At 46.0% G+C, this 26,121-nt stretch overlaps 1 protein-coding gene across 7 annotated transcripts; it reads right to left on the bottom strand.

The window, feature by feature from the left end:
• Nucleotides 1-5,360: 5,360 nt before the first annotated feature.
• Aptx (aprataxin) lies at nt 5,361-25,608 on the bottom strand. Of its 7 annotated transcripts, none has more exons than XM_085839423.1 (9): nt 25,370-25,509; nt 24,228-24,441; nt 19,429-19,565; nt 17,611-17,657; nt 17,003-17,287; nt 15,319-15,378; nt 13,215-13,441; nt 10,617-10,720; nt 5,361-9,408 (listed from the first exon to the last, which is right to left on the bottom strand). In XM_085839423.1, the coding sequence occupies exons 3-9, from the start codon at nt 19,556-19,558 to the stop codon at nt 9,254-9,256; spliced, it is 1,008 nt and encodes a 335-aa protein (XP_085695549.1). In that variant the 5' UTR covers nt 19,559-19,565; nt 24,228-24,441; nt 25,370-25,509; the 3' UTR covers nt 5,361-9,253. The 7 variants fall into 7 exon arrangements, with proteins under 7 accessions (XP_085695549.1, XP_085695550.1, XP_085695547.1 ...); XM_085839424.1 differs by having other exon boundaries at nt 24,228-24,396; XM_085839421.1 differs by lacking the exons at nt 24,228-24,441; nt 25,370-25,509 and adding an exon at nt 25,526-25,608.
• Nucleotides 25,609-26,121: the final 513 nt, after the last annotated feature.

Raw genomic sequence — 26,121 nt, 5'->3', positions numbered from 1 at the left:
TGCTTTGAAACAGTATGGGGCTGGACAGTGATGGCGCACTCCTTTAGTCCCAGCACTTGGGAGGCAGAGGCAGATGGATTTCTGAGTTCAAGGCCAGCCTGGTCTACAAAGTGAGTACCAGGACAGCCAGGGCTACACCCTGTCTCTAAAGAAAAAAAGAAAAGAGAGGAAAGGAAAGGAAAGGAAAGGAAAGGAAAGGAAAGGAAAGGAAAGGAAAGGAAAGGAAAGGAAAGGAAAGGAAAGGAAAGGAAAGGAAAGGAAGAGAAGAGAAAAGAAAAGAATGGGAAGTATGGGAAGAAGCCCCTTTCCAGGGCATACCCAGCTGTTATGATTCAGTCCTTCAGCTCAGTACTCAGATGTCCTCGACTCCCTTCTAACATGTGCCCAAGGGCATTCAAGGCTACAAAGGCCCCTTGGTAGGCGAGGCTTCGCTCGTACTATACAAGTATTCTACCACTGAACTACGACTCCAGGCCAAGCATTCTAGGTTCTGACTACTGCATCTTCCACCTAGCCTGACCTGTGACATAACTTCTGAGTTGTGAACTCAAGCAAAGAGAGTCGATTTGGCCTTCCTGCCAGGACTGGTGACTGTCATAGCAGCAGAAGCCCCAGTACTGTGACTTTAGAACCTCCAAAGGTCAGGCTCTTCTATCCAAGCTAGGTAGAAGTCTCATCTGGAAGGAGCAGGTTTCTATTTCTCTAATATGGGGTCTTAGTTTCATTTCTGTTACTATGACAAATAGTCCACAAAAACGGTTTAATTTGGCACATCGTTCCAGGTTACAGTCCATCATTGCCAGAGAGTCACAGCAGCACGTGCTAACAATGGTCACATCACATCTACAATCAAGAAGCAGGAATGGATGGATTAATGTTCCTGTGCTTATGCCTCGGCTCACTTCGTCCCCTGACAGGCTAGGGCCCAGAATCAAGGTCATTCTCCAGAGGCCAACCTGATCTAGACAGTGCCTCGTGGAGACTCTCTTGCCAGGTGATCCTAGACTGTGTCAGAATGACAATAAGTTGGCCACCCCCCCCCAATCACTGAACCACTTGCTGGGGATTCAGCCACCACACACACACACACACACACACACAGTCCTCTTACTTCGCAACACTGTATCCCCCACTTCTCCCACAGCTGCCTTTCACAGGCTATTCCATCAAGGAACACGTGGATCTAATATCTAGAACCTTCCTTCTTACAACTCCTTTGCTGGTGCTAAGGCAAGTAAGGGTGATGGTTCCTTGCTGGCACTGAGGAATCTTCCCACGGAAGAATTCAACAGAGAAACAGCATGAAGACCCTGACTACTGACCAAGGGACCACTCAGGATTAAAAGGAATTTGTCACCCGGCAGCAGTGGCACACACCTTTAAACCCAGCGCCCTATAGGCAGAATCAGATAGATCTCTGTGAGTTAGAGGCCCAGCTGGTCTACAGGACAGCCATGGCTATACAAAAAAAAAAAAAAAAAAAAAAAAAAACCTGTCTCAAGAAGAAGGAGGAGGAAGAGGGAAGAGGAGAACCCAGAATATGGAGAAGAAATCTAGCTACAGGGTGGCCAGCACAAGGGTATGTGCCAGTCCCTGGCACAGACTGACCTGGCTGCGGGTGACTAGCTGAAGGTTCCTGGGTTTTAAGTGCTTGTGGTGAGGATTTTCTTGCAATTAGAAGAATTTCCCTTCTGTCCCTTAACAACCAAATTTAAAAGCATCAAAGCTTATATAATACAACCATTTGGGCTCTGCTTTTAACTTAGACTGGTATAACTCCTTCATACAACAACCTGAAAAGAGACTGACTAAATAAATATCACACGTGGGAATTAATTTTTGGCCCCACCCATCTCCCTAACCCCCGACCCCAAACCCAGAGCTCACTAGAATGCACGGGCATCCTCCTCCTGTGGAAGCCACGTTTCTTTCAGGATTGGTCCCATCTCTTCCTATAAATGCAGATACTGGTCTGGCATTCCTCCTACCATCTTCAACTGAAAAACAAATTGCCTACAGAACATTGCTTATCAGGTCACCCTGGCTCCTGCAAACCTAAGGTTCAAAACAATAAAAAGTGTATGCAGAATTTTGGGTTGTTCTGAGAGTGCCTCTGGGCAGATCACACGTGGTGACAAGTTCTTTCCAAACTGTGACCATTCAATCTCCTACAAAAGTCGGATTCTCATGCTCAGCATCCACAGTGGCAGCTCTTGCTCATGCTCACCCACATCCAGAAGTGGGTTCAGGATTAACACACGAGGTGAGTGCACAGTCCTTTGAATGGTGCTGCCTCTCCGCCGGCAGGCAGTCAGGGGCGAGGGGCTCTGCTGAGAATTTCTTCATTGCTCAGCTTTCAGCTACCACAGGAAATATGGAGAGATCAGTTTGGTTTTGCTCACTGTTTCAAAGATGTAGGGCATGGTAGCTTAGCCCTGTTGCCCAGGAGGCAGGAGCATTTAGTACAGTCAAGTACTGGGAAGCAAAAAAGAAACAGGAAGAGACCAGAGTTCCAGCATCCTCTTCAAGAATATGTCCCCAGTGACCAGATCTTCCTCCACAAGGCCCCACTGGCCAACACCACCATTATGTAGGGGCCAAGCCTTTGACATATGGACTGGGCATGGGTATCCAAATCAAAGCAATTATCTCAGAGATGATATTTAACCAGGCCAAAGACAAGAGGGGCTCCTGAAACCCCAAACCACTGACACCTATCAAAGAGACAAACAGCCTGGGAGGTGTGGTCTCACATTCTAGTCTCCCTAATGTACATGCCTGTCTACTAGCAATGCTGTTCTTTTCTCTTGAAAGTCTTGTCTTTAGTGCTGGGTTTCTACTATGAGGAGAGGAGATCCTTGGGAAAGAAGCACTTTATATAAGAACTTACCCCTGATAAAAGTTCATAGAGTGCAAACTGAATAGAACCAAAGTCTGAGGCTGAATTTCCAGCCCCACACAGACTTAGCATGCTGGCTCACACCTGCAATCCCAGAACTCCGAAGGTGGAAGCAAAAGGATCAGAAGTTAGGGGTCTGGGCTACATAGGGCGTTCAAGGTCATCCTGGGTTATATGACACCCTATCTCAAAAAAAAAAAAAAAAATCCTTAACTGTGGTCTCTAGAAAACAAAGTCCCCTAGAAATATCCATTCCAAAGGGACCTTACATGTTGATGAATTTTTAAACAATTCTCTTTCACTAAATGCATCACATCAAACAAACTTCCCTGCAGATTAATGAGGGTTCCTCTACTTTGAGAATATCAATGAGGGGCTGGGGACACACATGCTGCATTAAAGAGAACAGCATCCTGCACTGAGTCATAGCTGCCACCAGAGGGCGTGTGCATCATCCTTCCCTGACATGGCTGCCTCAGAACTTACCTGCAGGAAAGCTCTGAATGGGCTGTGCAGTAAATGTCTCCACTAAGAACATAAATCAGAATACACAGAGGCGCCTTAGAACACACAGCTCTAAGTAGGAGCTTCCATCAAATCCTTCCCCTCAGAGCTCAGGGAACCTCACAGGAAAGGAGGTGGGAGGATTATAAGAGACAGAGGGAATGGAGGACACCAGGAGGGCCAGGCCCTCTAAGTCATCATGATCAAAGTTCATATGAGCTCAGAGACTGAAGCAGCAAACACAGGGCTAGCACATGCGTGCATCAGGTCCTCTGTGTGTGTGTGTGTGGGTGTGTGTGTGTGCTCGCGCGCGCACGCGCGCACTATAGCTTTCAGTTTAGTGTTTTTATGGGACTCTTGGGTGTGGGTTTCTGATTCCTGTGCCTTCTCCTTGGCTCTTCCCAGTCTGTGGTTCTTTGTCCAACTTCAATGATATGATGGCTTCTGCTTTGCTAATTTTTTGTTTGTTTTGGTTTTTTGTTGTTTTTTTGTTTGTTTTGTTTTTCGAGACAGGGTTTCTCTGTATAGCCCTGGCTGTCCTGGAACTCACTTTGTAGACCAGGCTGGCCTCGAACTCAGAAATCCGCCTGCCTCTGCCTCCCGAGTGCTGGGATTAAAGGAGTGCACCACCACGCTCGGCTCGCTCATTTTTTTATTTTGCTGTTTTATTGTTATCTCTTGGAATCCTGTTTTCTAATGAGAGACAGAAAAAAAAAAGCAGGCCCAGATTAGGGGTGGGGGTGAAACTAAGTAAAGTAGAGGAAGGGGAAACTGTGAGCAGGATATATTGTATGAGAGAAGAAATCTATTTTCCAAAATGAGACTCAACTGTCTAATATAAACTTACCATTCCCAGGGATGAGACTGCTCTCTCATCTCTCCACTGGCAGTAGCCATCTAATTCTAATGGTGTGTGGGTTTTTTGTTTGTTCGTTCGTTCGTTTTACGTGTACTTATTATTGGGAATTGCATGTGCCGCAGTGCACACAAAGATCAGAGGCAACTTGCGGGGTCAGTTCTCTCCTTCCACTATATGGGCTCCAGAAATCCAACTCCGGTCAGGCTCACAAAACCTGAAGGCAAGACCCTATTGCTGAAGACCTCATACACTTGGGATGTAGGATTCAGAGACCCAAACTGGAGCTGACCTAGGAGCCCCCTCCCTGAGGACCAGCTCTCAAAGTATCAGAAGGTGCCGTGCGGCGCGGCCAAGGGAGAAAAGCAGTCAGCAGTCCTACCCGGCTGTGAGGGCCACAGACCACAGCCAAGATCTCTCCCATGGCACAACAGTAAGATGTCTTACCCCCAAGCAAGAGATGTCTAACTAGATTAAGGAAGAGATAAATATGACCAACATACACCATATCTATGAAGGTGTTGTGATGAGCCAGGTGTGGTGGTGTACGACTTTAGTTTCAGCACTGGAAAGACACAAACACCCCAAGGCACAACGCCTCTGAGTTTCAGGACAGCCTAGGCCACATGACAGAGAAAACCTGCCTTTAAAAAAGTCATAGTCAAACTATTACTTTGTACAACTCATATAGGCTGGTAAGTTAAAACACGTACATATTTTATTTTAAAGTGCAGATCCTGAAACAGGAGACTTACATAATATCTTCCCAAAAACCTTAGGCCGCAAGATGATTGAAAATTCTTTGTTCACATGCTGCCACCTGGTGGCCAAAGTGAGAAACCTCTGAACCGCTCTCACAGGAGAATCCCATTTTGTGGACTGAAAAGCTAAAACATTAGGTGGAAAACATACTGTCTTCTCCACACCCCCCTCATTCCTACCTGTAAGAGAGCCTTTGCCCATTCAGGATGGCATCAAGAGGCTTATCAGATGGAAAAACTGCTTGACCATACAGCACACTCCCTCCCTCATTACAGTCCAGTGAGAGAGAAGTCTCTTTACTGTTTGCTAGCAAAGAGCATGACAGTACTTCATTCACTCAACAAAATCTTGTGTCCTTTATTTCCAGGTAGTCAGAATTCCACTGTGAAGGTGATAGAGGAGCCCATGGGAAACAGGGTCCCCAGCCTACACGGTCATGTAGTTGTGCCTCATAGGGGCTCCCGCCTCAGGGGACTTGGGTTAAAGGCTTCCACATGCAACGGGCACCTTTTTCTCATTCATGTAAAAGATGATGCAATGGGCTGTCAGCTTGTCAGGGGCAAGTTCAGTCAGGTCTACATACTGGGGGTCTCCTCCTAACATCTTGAGTCTCTTCTCACTCACGACCAGCCACAATCAGCTGTATTTGAGAATCTGACCTATCGCTGGGTTCTTGAAAGCAAAAGTTCCCAGCTGCCACAAACTAGAGAGTCTGTGGTGTGGAGATGCTGTCAGCAGCAGATAAGAATCCAGCTGGTCCACTGGCTCCTTAGAACTGAGTGCCAGAAGCCCCTCCTCTGCCCTGGGCTCCACCCCTTACCTGCAGGGTCCAGCCACAGAAGGGTTAGTTGATTCACGGTGACCCGCACATGAAGGGGTCTCATGCTCTGAAATCAGTGTTCTGAGAACACTTCCTATCTCGGCACGATAGCAATATACCCAGAACTTTCAAGGAGAAGGCAGTTAGTTGGGTCTTGAATTCAAGACCAAGCTGAGCTACATGAGTTCCAGGCCAGTCTTGGCTACATAGTAAGACAAATCTCAGAATAGGTAAGTGTTGTCTCTGCCTTTGTCCGGTGTGCTAAGGCGGCTATGTACATGCTTCAATCTCTGCCATACTCTGCCTCACGACGGGCCTGGAGTCAGGGGAGCCAAGAACTTTGAAATCACCAATATGAGGTTAATTGTTCTGAGTCTGGCTGACTGCATTCCACAGGATGATGTCCAGGGTATCTGTCTTCTCACAAAGGACACAATTTCCTTCTTATTTATGGCTTAAATAATGCTCCATTATACACCTCCAAATTTTGAATGTCCTGGTGTCACCATAAAGCCTGAGTGACAAACAAGCAATCCCACAGCCAGCATGTTCATCACCAAAGGAAGTCAGGACAGGAACTCACACAGGGAAGGAATCTGGAGGCAGAAACTGATGCAGAGACCACGAGCGGGTGCCACCCAATGGCTTGCTTCCCCTGGCTTGCTCAGCTGCCTTCTCATGGGACCTAGGACCACTAGTCCAGGGATGGCACCACCTACAATGGTGCTCTCCCCATTGGTCACTAATTATGAAAATGCCTTACAGTTGGATCTCATGGAGGTATTTTCTCAGCTGAACGTCCTTCTTCTCTGATGACTCTTAGCTTGTGTCAAATTGACACACAAAACCAGCCAATGCACCATTATCAACATCCAAAAGGAAAGAGCATTCTAAAGAGGCAGATGTGAACATTACTGCAAAAGGGAACGATATTCCATGACAATATTTCATTCTCAGAAGACACTGAATTTTAATTGAATACAGACAATGTCTACCTAATCCTTGTACATTTGTTTTGTTTTGTTTTTTCTTTTAGTGGTGTACTTGCATCCCAGCAGCCTGGATCCACAGACTGGCAGATCTCTGCAAGTTCAAAGCCAACCTAGTCTACATGTTGAGTTCTAGGATAGCTTGGGATGAGGTAAGGGTGTGGTGTGGTGTGTATGTGGGTGTGGGTGTATGTGTGTGTACGTGTGTGTGTGTGTGTGTGTGTGTGTGTGTGTTTACTTGAGAATTAAGTTATTACTCTTTAAAAAGAGTACTTCTGACTTACTGGAACTCAGTGGGTAGAGACACTTACAGCCAAGCCCAATGACGTGAGTTCAATCCCCAGGACCCACATGGTGGAGACAACTGACATCCGGAAATTGTTCTCTTGCCTACACACACACACACACACACACACACACACAGTGTGTGTCAGCCCACAGTAGCAGAGATGGGTGGCCTATTCACAGGAGGCCAACCAGGAACAGGTATAGCCTTCAAAAGCCTGATCCTGGAGACTATTTCTGCCAGCCAGGCCTCACTTCCTAATGGCTCCACAGCATCTAACACTGCATGGAAAGGGCCTACCACTCTGAAACATGAGCCTGTGGGAGTTAGTCCAGATCTGAACCTTAACCACTGCTTTGATAACATTGTCTTTCCTGGCTATGACAGGGCCAAGGTCAAACGGGCAAAATAATATTCTTTGGCACCTCAGATATAACTTTATTTCCCTTTTAAATGTTTTATTTGCTACATGACACAAGGCCTCATGTAGTCCAGACTTCTAGTTCACCATACAGACAAAGATAACACGGAACTCCCGGCCCTCCTTGCTCCGCCACCTCCTAAATTTGGGGATTGCAGGAGAGTTTGCCACTGTCACTGTGCCTGGCTTTAGATGTGGCTGGCTTTCTTCTACTCTGCAGTCTCCCATCATCCCTCCCTCTGCTTCTGAAGGAAGGCTTCAACTAATTGTGCAATGACACGTCTGTCAAGTAGTGCAGAGTCCAGACAGTGATGAAAGCCCACTGGGGAGAGGAGGGCTATGGGATGAATATACTTAATACCTCAATACCTGGTTCCTGCACATCATAATTTATATTTTTTCCTCTAAGAAATCTAATTTTTTAAAATTTTTAATTATGTATGAATATGTATGTCTGTATTCAGGTTTGTGTACTGGAATGCATGCCCACGGAGCTCAAAAGAGGGTGTAGGATCCCCTGGAGCTATAGCTGTCTGTGAACCACCTGATGTGGGTGCTGGGAACAAAACTCAGGTCCTCAGGAATAACAGCATGCACTTACCCCAGCCTTACAAAATCTATATTGAGCAGAATGAAGAATGTAGGCATGGTCATCTCGCTCTCAGAATGTTCCCCATTATACCTGACATCCTTACACTGTCTGACACACACACTCCTAGTACTGTATAACCAAATATTCAGTTTAATATTGATGTGCTAAACTATATAGTATTAGGTAGCAATTAAATGAACTATTTTGCAACATCTGTTTTTCCCAGATGCATTGGGGAAACTTTATCTGAAGTTTAGATAAATGCTCTGTAATTCTCAAGAGCAGTAGTGGAAGCCTCAGTAAAATCTGCCTGAAGCTAAAAATACACATTGCCCAGGCTGCTCTCCATGCAGACTGTACTGTCAACTGACAGTTCACACCACCCCAGGCTGCCCTCAGCACAGACTATACATCTCACACCACCCCAGGCTGCCCTCAGCATAGACTATACAGTTCACACCACCCCAGGCTGCCCTCAGCACAGACTATACAGTTCACACCACCCCAGGCTGCCCTCAGCACAGACTATACAGCTCACACCACCCCAGGCTGCCCTCAGCACAGACTGTATTGTTAACATTACTGTGCCCAGTATTACCACTTCCTCTTCCCTGGCACAGTCATACACAAATTATCTCTCTGTGTAGATGACTGCCACATATTTTCAACTAGACACTCAGCCTGGTACAGTAGATTGAAAGCCTCCTCATGGAGGGAAGAAGAACCTCACAGAGCAGACTAAAGGCAGAACCAGGGCCCTCAGACCTCAGCTACCTTGATGAACAGATACTACACCATCCAGGAACGAGGGTAGGAACAAAATATATTACCAATCCTCTGCTTCTACATCGTACATTTGAGTCTCGAGCCGGCTCTGCCCTCTCATTAGTCAGGCCTGTCATGGTCCTGGGAAGGGTGATCAGGCATGTCTCAGCCTCCATTACCAGAGAATACACCCATACAAACCCGAATTCCCAGTTCCTGCACCAGAGTGCACCCAATGTGTGGCCGCTCAAGAATAAATAAGCTTTGTTTCGAAGAAGTGTACGCTTTAGTTCAGGATTGAACGGAGCATAGGCAATGCGGACAGATGCTAGCACTGCCCTTGGCCGCCAAGACGAGTGTCACCCGCCCCAGTGCTTCCTGAGGTGCTCTTTCAGCTGTGGGATGGAAGGCAGCAGCTGCTGACACTCATGGCAACGGAGAGGCAGCTTCAAGAGTTCACAAGTCCCATCTTTAACAGTCACTCTGCCAGTTTCCTGAACCATCTTGATCACAGCTACAAACAAAAGGAAGGTGCAGACCCCAGTTATTTTGGAAAGCCAGTAAGACACCAAGAAAAAAAGCTAAAAAACATGACTCTAATCAACATATCCAGTATCCTAAGGCTCATACCTTAACATTAGACTTCACACTGAGAAAATGTATTTGACCAGATCCTAAGTCTGTGCAGCCTACCGTTGAGATGATACACTCCTTCAGGACACATTCCACATAGCCACATCATGGGCTTCTCACCATGCTTTTCCCCAGGTGGCTCTTTGAAAAATGGTAGCTGCCACATTAACACCACAGCAGTCCTGAAGTTGTATATAAACTATACTAGGAAATGCTTACACCCCAAATATACAGAGCACCCCTGCCCACTGCTAACACAGCAGGAGAGACTCCTGCTCGAGAACTCCTGAGCCCCTCCTCATCCAACAACTGCTTAGCACTTAGTGTCCCCTCTGAAGCCTCGGGCACTCAAAGTGTGGTCCACAGCTGTTGGCAGTGTTCAGTGAGGTGGTAGTAACTTTAAGAGATGGGATCTCACTGGAGAAAATAAGTCACTAGGTGTCCCTTGAAGGTGTGTTTCATCCCGGGTCCCTTCCCCTCTCCCTCCTCCCCCCCACCCGCCTCAACCCTCTACCTCCCTGACTACAAGAAGTGAGCAGCGTTGCTCCCCCTCGTCCTCCCTGCCAGCGTTGAGCCTCACCATAGCCCAGCAGCAGAGCCACAGACAAGTCCTCTCCAATAGGAACCTCTGGACAGGTTTAACTTCTTAGGTTACGTCAGTATAATGACACAGTGACAAAGCCTGGCTAGCACAGACTCCAGCAACGGTCACATTCAGAACCTGTGTACACACCTTCCCAGTGAAGCATCCAGCCCGTACTAGCTTCAGAACACCTGGCATTAGCTGGCATTAGCTCTACTGAGCAGGCACTAACTCATCTTCTGTCAAAATCAAACACTTTTGACCCTGACATAACAGCTCACTCCAGGGCCCCTCCAGGATGTTCACGGCAAAGTAGCGATCCTATTACCATGAAACATCCTTGTTCATTTTAGGAGGGGCCTCTTTATAGAGATCACTAAATGTATGAGGCCATTTGAGGCCAGGTTGTTACTTAGAGAAGCAACTGAGTCAGATAGCAAAACATCTAAGAAAATGAAGTAAATATTAAAAAATAAAATGAAAAATAAAAACAGAGTATTATTTACCTTGTGATTCCAAAAAATATTCTGTATTGAAAGAATTCCAGTGCTTTTTGTTTTTAAGGCAAGGAGAATCAAAATCCTGGCTGATCACATGAAGATGTACGTGGCTAGTTGAAAGTTGGAAAACAAAAAAGAACCGAGTATTAAAAACTGGTGTAATCAGGATGACAGCAGTCAAAGCAAGCACAGGAACATACGGTTCGGACACTGTCCGCTCAGGGCAACCTATCCAGTCATTTAGGTGAGAATAGTTAGTCCTTGCCATGTGTGCGGGACAGCTTCATGTCAACTTGACACAAGCTAAAGTCACCTGAGAGGAGGGACTCTCCATTAAGAAAATGCTTCCAGCCAGGCGTCAGTGGCCCATGCCTTTAAACCCAGAGTGCTGGAGGCAGAGGCAGGCAGATCTCTGTGACTTCAAGGCCAGCTTGGCCTGCAGTGTGTGTTCTAGAATAGCCAGTGCTACATAGAGACACCCTGTCTCAAAAAAACAAAAACAACAACAACAAATAAAAAGAAAATGCCTCCATAAGATCACGCTGTATGAAAGTCCATAAGGTATTTTCTTAATTAGTGATTGATGGAGGAGAGCCCATGAATTGTGGGTGGTGCCATCCCTGTGCTGGTGGTTCTTGGTTCTATAAGAAAGCAGGCTGAGTAAGTCATGAGGAGCAAGCCGGTAAGCAGCACCCTCATAGCCTCTGGAACAGCTCCCGCCTCCAGGTTCCTGCTCTGAGTTTCTGTCCTGACTTTCTATGATGATGAACAGCAATATGGAAGGGAAAGCCAAAGAAACCCTTTCCTCATCAAGTTTCTTTGGTCGTGGTGTTTCATAACAGCAACAGCAATCCTAATCAAGACATCACGCAAGCACAAAGACCTAAATTTAATTTTCAGCACTGACGTGAAAAAGTCAGGCACAGCAATACACACTCTCCTAGCACTGAGGAGGCAGTCTAACAAATCAGCAGGTTCCACGTTCAGTGGGTTCCCCTGTCCCATATGCCTTTAATCTCAGCGGTCTGGAGGCATAGATAACAGGAACTCTCAAAGTTCAAGGGAAGCCTGGTTTGCATAGCAAGTTCCAAGATATCCAGAGCTGCACAGTAAGATGCTGTCTCAAACAGATGGATGGATAGAAAACCAATAGTGAGGTGCTGTCTTAAATAAATAAATAAGAAAGCAATAGTGAGAGAGACTCTCAAAAAAATAAATTCATAAATACAAAAATAAATAAGGGAGAAAGCAATTGGCCTCACACACACATGCATACACACACACATATGAATATTTAATGCTTAGTAAGTATCTAATTAAACATTAGGCATTTCATAGTAAATAATATATGGATAGGACTTTGCATCTAGAATAATTAAATTCTAATGAAGAAAAACAAATAAGTAAGAAAAATTCAAATAACATTTTAAAAAAGAACATGCCATGCATGCTGGCACATGCCTGAAATCCTAGCACTTGGGAAGTTGAAGTAGGAGGATTCTGAATTTAAGGCCAACCTGGGCTACAGTGAGAACCTGTCTGGGAGAGGGGAGAGGGGAGAGGGGAGAGGGGAAGAGGGGAAGAGGAGAAGAGGGGAAGAGGGGAAGAGGGGAAGAGGAGAAGAGGGGAGAGGGGAGAGGGGAGAGGGGAGAGGGGAGAGGGGAGAGGGGAGAGGGAGAGGGAGAGCTAAGGGGTTGCAGAGATGTCTCAGCAGTTAAGAGCAGGAGTTGCTCCTCCGGAGGACCCATGTTCGATTCCCACCCACATGGCAATTATCAAGCAACTCTAACTCCAGTTCCAACAGATCCCATGCCCCCTTCTGGCCTCCATGGACACCAAGGACACATGTAATAGATGTACATGCAGGCAAACTATCCATACACATAAAATAAAAATAAATCTCAAAAATATTCAAGTGGTTATCTGTAGTAGAAACCCCTATAGCCCCAGCCTCAGGAAGCTGATGTGACAAGAATCCCAAAAAATAAAAACCTTTACAATCTAAGTTTCCTGTTGTTTATTATAGGATCATTTTTTAAAAGTTGGGACAGAGGCATACCCAAAGGCATAGCCCATGCATTCTCTTTTTGCTTGGACCAAATAAATTGAAAGAGTTTGACCTGCATGCACTCTGTGGGAGAAAAACAACCATTCTGCCCCAGATTCTTCTCCAACTAAGCCAATGATGTACAACCCCCACATTTCGCTCATTTATTTGAAGCTGTGCATGGCCTGAGCCCATTTCTACAGAAGGCTATGATGCTTTGTCTCCTTTAGAGCAATGGGCCTTAGTTATTTAGTTATTAAAGGTGACTCCAAGAATGGCAACAAGCCACAAGCCACTGAGCCCTCATCTAAGGTATCGAAGCTACTTCATCAGGCTTGCATGTTGAAACGCTTAACCTCTGAGGTAAATATAAAACTACAAGGGACTGAATTACATGCAGAAGCAGGAACCTGGGCTCACAGGCAAGTTAGGCAAGTACGAGATTTGGCCCATGTGCCTCACAAACACCCCATTGCCTCCCCTGGGCTACTCAGCGACTCAAGTGCAGGCTGCTCACAGGACACACCAGCACACACCACCCTCATCCCAAGGCTTACCTCATGCTTGGAATGGCATGGTAACCCAATCGGAAGCGCAGTGTGCTGGATCCAGCAAAATCTGCTATCACCTTCTCCCCAACATCGTGCATATGTTTGAGAAGTTCAAGGTGTTCACTGGTCACAACCTTCAGACTGGAAATGGAGGCCCACGGTAAGACCAGCCAGTGGTGACGGGCCTTGGGGTATTTATCCTTAATCACCACCACCTGGTCGTCTTTGTAAACCTAGAGGAGAGCACGGGAAGGAAGGAAAGAGGCAGCAGCTGAGGACCTTCTCCTGTGCACGTGCCATCTGCTCAGTCAGTCACTTACTTACTTGAAAACACAGTGGAGAAAGTTTTAAGAGGTAGAGCAGATGCAGACACACTGACAGCGGTCTTACACTCGTCACATCATTACACAGTGAGGAATCAGGCTTCCCACCCAAATCCCATAAACTCCAGAGCCCATGTTTTGAACACCACACTACATAGGATACAGAGAAGATACACAGTACAGGAGCTCTCAGGAACTCAATGTTAAATCTCCCCAGGCAGAATTCAACCCCAGCTCTCCAACTCAGCCCTGGCATCCATGTGGGTAGACCTCAAGGAGCCCTGACTGAAGCAGGTCTCAAAGGCTCCTCCAATGACTGATGACTTCTGACATGTCAGAAGACAGCATTATGACAGTCACCCTCTGATGATCCCTTCAAAAGGACCTTGGCTCAGGTTAGCAAAATCTCTTTTTAACACTTATTATTTATTTGGGGAGACCATAGGACAACTTAAGGAGTTTGTTCTCTCCTGCCATGTTGATTCCAGGACTGAACTCAAGTCATCAGCCTTGGCAGCAAGCACCCTTACCCACTAAGCCCTCTTGCCAGTCCACAATCTCTCCTAACAGCAGCCAGAAGGTAAAAGGAGACAAAGCAGACAGTATATTCATCTCAAGAAGTAAGCGACCTCCAGTTACTTTTTATAAAACCACTTTAACAAACTCACAATCAAAAACCAGTGCACAGATTATGGTAGCTACTCACACACACTTGCCCAGTACTCAATGTTGTATATCTCAGTGAGCTTTTATAGTTAAAATGGCCATTTTGAGGCTGTGGGGTTTCACTTAGGGTTTAACACTATCAATAACAATCTATGCACTTATGTGCAACAAAAAGAAAAAGCGATGCAAGCTCAGGCTAGAAACAGCTTACATGCTCTTTCATGACCCCCGTGCCCATCAACCCTGAATGGATAATGTGCCATATATACAAAATGGAGTGCATTTGGGAATCAGGGGCTGGGCATGGAGGTGTATGATCTTACCCCAGCACTCAGGAAGCACAGGCGGACGGACACACCTCTGTGTCTGAGGAAAGCCTGGTCGACAGAGCATTTCAGGGCACCAAGGCTATAGAAAGAGACCCTGTCTCAAAAAAGGGGTGAGGGGGCCGCTGCAGAGAAGATCTTAAGAGTACTGGCTATTCTTCCAGGACCCAGGCTTGATTCCCAATACCCACATAGTCATCCGCAATCATCCAGTCCCAGGGCACTCTTCTGGCATCCTCAGGCACCAGGCACATACATGGTGCACAGACATACATACAGGCAAAACACCCTTCACATTAAAATAAATCAAAAATGTTTTCAAAAGAAAAATGAAATCACAAAATCTACAGGAAAATGGATGAACTAAGCAAGGTGATCCAAAATCAGGAAATTTTCATATATATGGCTCCTAGCCTATAATGTATGCATGTATATGTAGAAACAGCTATTTTTTTTTAATATTTTTATTACATATTTTCCTCAATTACATTTCCAATACTATCCCAAAAGTCCCCCATAGCGCCCCCCACTTCCCTACCCACCCATTCCCATTCTTTTGGCCCTGGCATTCCCCTATATTGGGGCTAGAAACAGCTATTAAGTGTGGATATAGTATAACATTTAGAGAAAAGACCAAAAATGTAGTGTTAAGTGATTCTTGTCCTCATAGACCCGTGCAGTAACAGAATCCCACGAGGAAGAGCTGGCATCCTTTGGCTTCATCTATAATTACCACGTTAGAAGCATGCTCACAGACTCTATGACAGACACTAAAATATACAATTTTATTCTGACCTGCATTTTGGGGTCTTTCATAGACATCTTCAAGCCTTGACTCCAGTGGCCCAGTGATTCCTGAATAAAAAACAATGTAAATGAGAATGCCAGTAATGAAATGTAGCTGTATCAGCAGCATCCACATGAAACACGGAAGGAAGGTTAGCTTTTGAGAATGACACTAGGCTTCCTTTATCAGCCCATCGCCCTTTAGGACCACAAGTTTCCCCACCATCTTCTACATCTAGACCTGGGGGTAAGGATGGAGGCCTGCCGTGGAACTCTGTCCAATGTGCAAGGATTGCTACCTTGACTAGGAGCAGCTGATATTACCTGAGTAAGACGGTGGCAGTACTGGGCCAAATATTCACTTACTGGGAGATGGATGAGGAGGGAGGACACACAAGCAGCTATCAGCTGCTGGAGAGGGAGCCTCCTCTCTGATAGGGTAGTCACACTTAAGCTGCCCAGGCCCCTGTAACCACAATTAGACTCGCTGGTTCACCAACTTAGACTTGGGTGGCATGGTTGGTCTGTCATTAGTGCTATATCTGGGATGAAGAGACATCCATTCATATCTCTCCAGGAAAAGCTCCATAAAGCCAAAACTGCCCGTTTTAAATCGCCTCCTTGCCTGCTTATACTCCAGCTACAGCCTACCCAAGTGTCTCCTTTGACATCAACATGTGAAAAACATATTCTATGAAGGCTTCAGTGTTAACCGGTAGGTAGACAGGCAAATGACCCATTTTAGTATTAAACATTAATTACACTATAATGGGAATAGATGTGTAAGGAGTGGATGAAGTCCTGAATGAATGTGTGTTGTTGCCATGACCAGTCATGGAGAGGACCTCAGTGCCTAGATGGATTCCCCAGATAAGGCCCAGAGGGATGACAAACCCCTCCTCTGGTCTAAGTGCCAGTGTTTGCAAATGGCTATCTATGCAGTGCATGCAGAAGCCATCAACCACAGCTCCCTCTGCAAGATGTTTATAGCCTGAGACTGTTCCCTTACAAAGACCTCCTACCAGAGTTACCTAAACCTGTCTCCCTGTTCAGCTATATACAATAAAGCCACCTCCTCAATTCGGATGTATAAAACAACCATGCTGAGTTTCCAGGCTGTTGGTGGTGCTGCAGCTCCATTAGGGAACAGAGCCCACCCATTTCCAGCTTTTCTGTATGTGTGTCTGTCCTTTTTTCATTCCCTCACTAAGCTGGGCAGGGTGTGTCACACTGTCATTACTGACTGCTCTGTCTTTCTTCAAGTGGTTTACCTCAGGAACTTAATAGAAAAGCATCTAAAATGCCGGGCGTGGTGGCGCACGCCTTTAATCCCAGCACTCGGGAGGCAGAGGCAGGCGGATTTCTGAGTTCGAGGCCAGCCTGGTCTACAAAGTGAGTGCCAGCCAGGACAGCCAGGGCTACACAGAGAAACCCTGTCTCGAAAAACCAAAAAAAAAAAAAAAAAAAAAAAAAAGAGGAAAAAAAAAAAAAAAAGAAAAGCATCTAAAGGGACATTCACCAAGTGATTTTCGGGCCACAAACAAGTGACTCTTTCATCCTGGTTAAGAACCCTCATTAGATTAATACCATCTCACTGTGCACAAACAATGTACTGTGTACACAACAATTAAGCAGTCATTACGTCATTATGTCAATTCATCTCCACATCATCTTTCAAGCACACGATTCTCACCTTTTTGGTGGCTCCATTCTTGCCCTTCTTAGGGGACACAGAGCACTGGCTGGGGCTGCTCCCAGGTGCCAGCCCTGTCCCAGACTCAGCTTCCATCTCCTCACTATCACAGTCTGATCTCTTTCTCTTCCTCTGTGTTAGGTTCGGGCTCTCTGCCACTTCCTCAAACTCTATGATGAATGGATAAAGTCCATTCACCATGTGGAGAACCTGACCAGGCAGCAGCTTCATCTCTTGGTCCTTCCCGATGACGCCCGAGTCGATGCTGGAGGGGTTGACCCCCATCTGTGGATACACCGTGTATATATATATATATATATATATATATATATATATATATACATACATATATATATACATATATATACATACATATATATATATATATATATATATATATATATATATATATAGTAAGCGTAATAGCAATCATGCCACTGGTGATGGAGCTGGTGCTATACTAACTGCTTACTCTACCTGCCTGCCGTTCACTCTATCACTTCCCCGTGACAGGGGAGCTTTCATCAGCTGACACAGACAGTCAAAAGCAATGTCATAAGAAAACTATCAAGTATAAAACTGAAAAAACAAGTCACGAACACACATACCTGCTGTACTTTGACATATCCCTTGTTACACTCTGCTTTCAACTGTACTGAAAGAAATAAGAAAACATTAAACACGAATGCAACCAAAACTGGGTACTCTGCTGTCCCCAAAGGACAACAAAGCTTGACTGCTGCAGTCAAACCCCCAGCTGAGCCTGTTCTGCTTGTGCCTAGGCCTACAAATCCTACCAATTTCTAATAGCTTCAAACCCTTCCATAAACTGTCCATCAGTGAGCTGGCCATAGTGGAAATCTCAGACTTGGAAAGTAGAGTCCAGATTAGTTCAAGGCCAGCCTTGGCTGCCTAGCCAGTGTGTGAGGTCAGTCTGGAATATGTAAGAATATCTTAACTGCTCATGTGCATGTGGAAGCGCGCACGCACGTGCGCGCGCATGCACACACACACACACACACACATTATATTAGTGCATGTATTTTGTTACCTACTGCTAATATTCTGGCTGAAACCCTGGAGTGGTGAGCGGAGTAGAGGCTGGAAAGATGGCTCACTTGCTGCTGCTTTTCCCAGAGAGCCTAAGCTTGGTTCCCAACACTGGACGGCTCATTACCACCTCTGACCCCAGGTCCAGAGCAATCTGATGCCTCCGCCTCCACAGGGAACTGAAGTCAAACATACACCCACACAGACACACATGTAATTTTAAAATAATAAAAATAAATCAGAAAAGCAAACAAGTACTCAGTGTCTTTCACTCTTTGAAGCTGGTTGCAGTGGCACACACCTTTAAATCCCAGCACTTCAGAGGCAGAAACAGGAGGAGCTCTGTGAGGTAGAAGCCAGCCTAGTCCATATAGTGAGCTCCAGGACAGCCAAGGCTACAAAGTGAGTCTCAAGAAAAGAAAGGAAGGAAGGAAGGAAGGAAGGAAGGAAGGAAGGAAGGAAGGAAGGAAGAAAGAAAGAAAGAAAGAAAGAAAGAAAGAAAGAAAGAAAGAAAGAAAGGGAAAAAAGAAAAAGAAAAAAGAAAAAAAAAACTGTGAGGCAGCTTTCATGAATCCCCACGGACCCCTAGCCAGCTCGGGATCACAGACTGCCAACAGGAGAAAAGCTCCTAGCTCATAATTAGATAAGCTTCTACTATTGGGGAGAAGGAAAAACCTACCTAGAGCTGGGGCTGAAGCTAAAGTAGTAGAGGGCTTGTAGAGGGCTTCTCTAGCACGAGCTTCAGGGCAAGGAACATTACCATCAAGTGACTTCAACAGAGAAAGAGGTAGAAGCTATGATCTCGGGAAACAGAAGTTCAAGCTGGCCTGAAGAAACAATGTTCAAGAAAGCAATGCAGAGCCCCAGCTCTAAATCCAGAACCTTAGGATTTACCCTGAGCAGGCCTGCAGATTGCAGGAAATTGTGTGTGTGCGTGTGCTTGCGTGCCTCCCTTTTAGCTTTGCCCATAAACCATTTGAAAGATGAGCTGGATGCCGCATTCCTAGAGACCTACCCTCTGTGTGAGGCGGTGTGTAAAGGCTGACACCACCTCACTATGACTCAGATAGGGTTTCAGCTTGGCGATTCCGGTATTAACTTCTCTTTCTGCTCAACGCATAATTACTGGCCACAGCAGAGTACAAGACTCAATCCTGCCACCCCAATGTAGCAAGATGTCAGCCACCTCTCCCTTTCTAGGATGATTCTGGATTCAGATCCAGAGCCCACGTGTTAGCTGAAAGAACACAACTTATAAACCTTGTTTTTGGAATGTAATAGGTTTTTCAGCAAGAACACCAGGAAATGTGTTTCTCTGGTTATCATTCTCCCCCATAACTAAACACAGTCATCTTCACATTGCTATGACGAGTTACCTTGCTGTCGGGAACATTTCTTATCTGTGATCTTGGTCTCTGGGCTTCGACCAATCACAACAGCTTCCAAATGGGGAAGTTTGATTCGCTGGTGCCTGCTGTCCTGTCTCACCAACCAGCACACCCGCATCTTGGCTCTAAAAACAAAACAGAATCACTGAAAAACACATCACCCAGGCCACACCCAGCCTCACCACACACCTGACTTCCAGGATGGTCACTAAGACAGGTGACTTCATCTCCCTAGTCTCAACTTCCCCACCTATAAAGTTGTGATAATGACAGGACTCGGAGGCTGCTGAGGATTAATGAGATAATGCAGGTAAGTAAGAACCCCGGCCTTCAAACACTTGTTACACATCTGTTGCTATCCTATGCCGGGCATTAGGTTAAGTGCAGAGTCCCTCAGAAGAAAGTTAAAGAGGCTGGGGTAGGGCATGTGAGCAGACAACGCATACACTAGTTACTGCGATAAGACACAAGAGAGAGTAACCAAACATGACATTAGCCCAGTGACAGGACTGGCCCTTGAGAGTAATAAAAAGGGTCTCATGAAGAAAGGGATATATGTAAGGGTTTGGGTTGCAACAGAGAACCAAGAACTGAATGACAAAGATGTGGGACCAAGAGAAATGGCTGAGCAGTAACAGCACTTACAGCTCTTTCAGCGGACCCGTATTTGGTTCCCCGTACCTACATCGTGGTTCACAAAAAATCTCTAACTTCAATTTCAGGGACTCTAAAACCCTCTCCTGACCTCCACGGGCATTACACACATATGGTACATTTACATATATACAAACAAAACACTCTTAAAGAAAAAACAATCCTAAAGAAAAAAAAATTCTTCAGGTCTCTGGTGTCCTTTCTTTTTTTTTTTTTTTTTTTTTTTTTTTTTTTTTTTTTTTTTTGGTTTTTTGAGACAGGGTTTCTCTGTGTAGCTCTGGCTGTCCTGGCACTCACTTTGTAGACCAGGCTGGCCTCGAACTCAGAAATCCGCCTGCCTCTGCCTCCCGAGTGCTGGGATTAAAGGCGTGCGCCACCACGCCCGGCCATTCTGGTGTCCTTTCTATGTATCAGGCTTCTCTCTCTCACTCTCTTTTCTTTTTGTTTGGGGGTCAGGGAAATTAACTGAAGTCAGGGCTTTGTACATGCTAGGCGAGTGCTGTCCCACTGAACTACATTTCTAGTCCTTATTTGAGAGAGAATGTGTGTGCTTGTCAGTTTGTGCACCACATGCACACAATACCTGCATGCCTAGGTTTAACCTAAGGCTACAGCCATTGCAACCACCACACAGGTCAATTGTGCTAACTGCTAAACCGTCTCTCCAGCCCTGCTCTTTCTTTTTCTCATGTCAGCACTGGCTAGCCTGGAACCACTTAGACTAAGCTGGTCTCCAATGCTCAGAGATCTAAGACCTCTGTCTGTCTCCTACATAGCAAGTTCCCAGGCCAGCCAAGACTACATTATAAGACCCTGTCTCAAAAACAAGGAAAGGAGGAATCCAGAAAATATACTTATATTCTGGTGACATTTGGGAAATAACAAAGGAGTAAAGAGATAGCAAACAAAAGATTTCTAATTTAGTCAGACATCATGCATGACTTTAACCCCAGCACTAAGGAGGCAAAAGCAGGCAAATCTCTGTGAGTTCAAGGCCAGCCTTGTGTACATAACAAGTTCCAGGGCAGCCAGGGCTACATGAGACTCTATCTCAAATAATTAATTAATTAATTAATTAATTTGGAAGATGCCATTAAACAAACTGAAGGATTTATAGACACTACTTAGAAACAGAGATGAGAAAAGTACAGAGGCGGCTCAAAGGTTAACAGTACATACTGCTTTTGGAGAGATACCAAGCTTGCAATCACCTGTAACCCTGGCTCCAGGGGATCTGACACTTCTGGCCTCTGTGGACACCTGCATTCACCTGTGCAGACCACCCTCCCCCACACACATACACATAATTTAAAAAAATAAGCATTTTATTCTTTTAAAAATGAAAAGAGATGAAGAAGCAGTTTTATATTGGAGAGGTGAGGGGTGTGTGTGTGTGTGTGTGTGTGTGTGTGTGTGTATGTGTGTCCTGGGAACCAAACCTAGGGCCCTGCCCTTGCTAAACAGGCCCTCTACCACTAAGCCAAATCCCCAGCCCTGAATTTTACACCAGAACACAATTAATTGACTTATCTTGTGGAAGATCCAAGAGTCAAGCTGAGATAGATACGCAAGTAGAAAGCTCAGAAGAATGGATTAACTGGACATATTTGAGAGAAGTCGAAGCAAGAAAAAGGATGAGGTGACCCAGGAAAGGAGAGAGAATCCTGGCAAGGCTAGGACTAGGTCTTCAGGATATTTCTCTACCCTCTAGAGCAGTGGTTTCTCAACCTCCCTGATGCTGCAATCCTTTAATACAGTTCCTTATGTTGTGATGACCCCAACCATAAAGTTTATTTTCGTGCTACTTCAGAACTGTAATTTTGCTACTATGATGAGTTGTAATGTAAATATCTGGAATGCAGAATATCTGATATGGAACCCCTGTGAAAGGGTTGTCTGACTCCAAAAGGGGTTGAGAACCACTGCTCTAGCTCAAGCTTCTAATACCTCGGGGGATATCTTGCCTCCTGCCCAAGCACATGCATGCCTTCTGCACAATTGCTGTACTCAGAAACGAAAAACAAAGAAACCATATTCTCAAAAATGAGAATACTGTTACCATCTGCGAAGACAAGAGGATGCAAGGCAGAGGGACCCAGAGGTGCACATCCCCAGGGAGTGATTGGTGTGAGCACACACAGCCAAGGAGGTCCAGGGTTGCAGATCCCTTCAAATGCCATTTGTGTTCATTTGACTCCCAAACTTACGTGGGAACCAGCATGCCTGTCTGAAAGACACTGAGGGTACCTGCCCCCAGTTGGCTTTGATTGGTGAAATAAAGTTGCCTGCGGCCAAGGACTGGGCAGGGAGGCAGAGGTAGGACTTTAGATTTCCCAGGCAAGGGAGCAGAAGAGAGAGGGAGATTTTAGAATCACCAGAGAAGCAGAGAGATCAGACTTGAGGGAGCAGGAGAGAAAGCATCCAGCCATGTAAGTATCAGGGAAGTGGCCCCGGGGGCTCTGATATCCCAGACTGGGGCTGGGATAACAAGAGTAGCCTAGCCTTTGAGCTGCTTAGAGCATATTAAACATGAGGGTGTGTGTGTGTCTTACATTCACGAATCCAGAGCATTTTGGCTTGTGGTAACAAAAGTGCCATCAGCGGGGAGTTCAGAGTGGATTAACAATTTACCAATTCAGTTCAAAGTTCTCTGTCAGTCAGAAAAGGCCTCCAAAACACCAGGTCAGAGAAGGCCAAGAGCCAAGGGGACTGAGCAGGAAGGACTGAAACAGGCATCTGAGGTTAAAGAGCACACGTGACAGTGCAGGCTTCCACAAGGAAGCATGAGTCAGGAGAAGGCAGACTTGGCTGCACCAGACACGCCACCTCAAGTGTCACTCAAAAAAAGGACAAAGTAAGGGAAGAACGAGACGAGAGGCCAAGCTCCAACACAGTCAGCAGGGACAAAGCCAAGCTTTACATTTCAGAGGATGATGAACCAACAGAAGCCCAAGAATACCTAGCCAAGGGCCATGCATAGGCAAAGGAGTGCAGGAAGCTGGGATCAGAGGCAAATCCAGAAGCTGCTATTAAAACAGAGGCCAGAAAGTCCAAAAGACAATTCAACAGGTCTCCGAGAGGAGCTGATATGAGTATAAAGTCAGCTGTTCATCTAAGATCTAAACCCCGGCCTAGTGGTGATGGTACTGCAGGCAGATCCCATTTATAATGCTATGTTCCATGGGGCATCTGTTGGACCTGCTACAAATTGATGGCTGGGCAGGTAAGAGACAGGAGAGTGAAGCATGTCCTTACTGGGTATTGAGAAACAAGTCTTATGATTGACAAAGAAGCCAGCAGACGGTGCAGCTTCTGAGTAGGAAGAGAGGATCCAGTGAACAGATAGGAACATGGCAAGACGATGGGAACACACTCCCTTCTGCCACAAATATACACACGTTCCCAGAAGTGTGATGCTCCAATGTACTGCTTCCTGTGGAGCTGATGCAGTTACTGCACAATGCTTACACAGCAAACCTTAAAGAGCAGGTTGGCCCATTTGGGCCTCCAGACCCAATTTGTAGGAATTAATGACTGCAGAATACAAGAACATAGCTGGGTTTGTCTTAAAGTAGAATGGCCCAAAACAGAAGTTCATTCTACCATTCCCTCTCCCTTCTGCAATGGCCCATTTGCTGACTACACCACTGGTTACTATGCCCTGATTAATTCTGGTTGGTTGGTTTTCCTTTTTCGAGACAGATTTTCTTTGTGTAGCCTTGACTGTCCTGGAACTATAGACAAGGCTGTCCTCAAACTCAAGAGGTTCACCTTTCTCTGCCTCCTGCTGGGATTAAAGTCATGTACCACCAACACTGCCCAGCTCTTTTTTCCCCTTCCCTTTTCTCCCTCTTGCTCCAATCCCGCTTGCTTCAGGGCCCGCTCTCTCCAGCCCATAGGTTCTTTATTTGTTTCTCATTACAGATGGTTGTGAGCCACCATGTGGTTGCTGGGAATTGAACTCATGACCTCCAAAAGAGCAGTCGGTGCTCTTAACTGCTGAGCCATCTCACCAGACCCCGCCTAGCTATTTTTGAGTCCTAGGTGTCTTAGTTAGGGTTTCCATTGCTGTGAAGAGACACCATGACCAAGGCAACTCATATAAGGACAACATTTAATTAGAGCTGGCTTACAGGTTCAGAGGTTCAGTCCACTATTATCAAGGTGGGAACATGGCAGTGTCCAAGCAGACATGGGGCTGGAAGAGCTGAGAGTTCCATCTCTTGTTCTGAAGGCAGCTAGAAGACTGGATTCCATGCAGCTAGGACAAGGGTCTTAAAGTCCACGCCCACAGTGACACACCTACTCCAACAAGGCCACAGCTCCTATTAGTGCCACCCCCTGGGCCTAGCATATACAAACAATGACATTAGGGAACCCAAATGACAGCAAGTGTCGTGAGGCCAGAAATCTATGTTGAAGCGCTGTTAGCTTTTCAAGGGCCATTAACACAAGTAAGGAACTGAATTTCCAATTAATTTAAACTTAAAGTTACATAAGCACAAGTGAGTGTGGACTAATGTCCAACACAGATTTGAACTTAAGACTCTCAGCTTCTAATTCCTCAGAGGAATTAGGTTATGTATTTCACAGAACTGGCCCCACTGGCCAGCCTCCTCACTCTTCCCTCCCCAGACATACATGCAGGCACCTTTACCTGCACATACCATCTTTCAAGAATGCAGCATGGCTCCTGGCTAATACAGGATATCCAGAAGTTTGAGGTCAAACTACCCTACATACTGTTACCCATCTTGAAGAAGAAAAAAATTGTTCAAGCCCAGTGGCAAACGCCTGTATCCCATCACTGGGAGGTAGGGACAAGAGGATCAGAAATTTAAGGCCAGCTGGGCTACACGAGACCTCTAAAATTAAGTGAGGAAGAAGGGCCTCTTACGAAATCCCCAATAAATGTCGATTTCTCAAAAGTAATTACCCAGCAATTCCAAATTGGTGTCATTTCAAAAACCCCTGCTTTGTTGAATCGGTCTCTGCATTGTAATGAGAAAGACCCTATACTGTCTTCCGGCATTCTTAAGGCCCGCTGGGGACACTGCTAGTACACCTCGAGTTACTCTTGGAAGGTGTTTCTGGCAGAAACACTTTCCTGTCAGGCTGAACAGCCCCGCTGCATGGACAGTGTCCACTCTTATCTCTAAATCTTTTCATGCTGATCTGGCAGCCAACTAGGTACAGGAGTAGGGTGGGGATGGGGGGCGGGGAGGGTGGGAGGCCGGAACAATGCGGCGGAAACCAAACTCTGAAACACGCCCACCTGAGCAGGACGAAAGGGTGGAGCCTAATCCGCCCAGAAGAAATAAACCTCGAACTCCACCCTCAAGGTCACCGCTCCGAGTTAGCAGCCCAGGCCAAATGTCCCTGCCCGCTTCTAACCCAGCAAACTACGAAGGCAGGCGGACCATTAACTTACCTCGACTGCGGACACCCACAAACTTCACGCTACTCTCCTGCGCCTCGCCGCTTCCGGTGCTGAGAGATGACGTCACAAACGGCTGCCTAGCAACCGGTGATGATTCCAGTATCTTTTCGAGAATTGGCTGAAACGTTTTCTCGCCCGATACCCAGGTAGAACAGTGGTGCTAGCCGCTAGTTGTCCCCCGTGAGGATAGCTCTTTGCTCGCAGCCTCCCGGTTGTCTGAATCCGGAGAGATTTCAGACAGCAGTCTTCTGTGGCTCATCTACGCAGCCATGTCGCCTCTTAGCACTTCCTCCTCAGGAAGCTCGCTATAAGTTAAAGCCATTTTTGAAAGGGAACGAGCGAGGTTGGAGGTAGTGAGAAAAATTCATTCTGTAGCCCAAATTGGTCTTGAACTCGCGAGAATCTCCTTAGATTCCCCAGTGCTGGGATTGCAGATGTGAGCTACCAAACACAGCTTTGAAGCCATCGTTTAAACTACAGGCTGGAGTGCCTTACCACCCACGTTCAAATTACACTTTTCTTTCTCTCTATAAGGAGAAAAAAGACTGAAGAGAGAGAAGAACCCTGCTAATTTTTTTTTTTTTATG

The sequence above is a fragment of the Mus caroli genome, unplaced genomic scaffold (assembly GCF_978045245.1).
Source record: "Mus caroli unplaced genomic scaffold, Mus_caroli_1 scaffold_6, whole genome shotgun sequence".
Lineage (NCBI taxonomy): Eukaryota > Metazoa > Chordata > Mammalia > Rodentia > Muridae > Mus > Mus caroli.
Note: the sequence above shows the minus strand (reverse complement) of the source record. Positions and strands in the feature narration are given on the sequence as shown.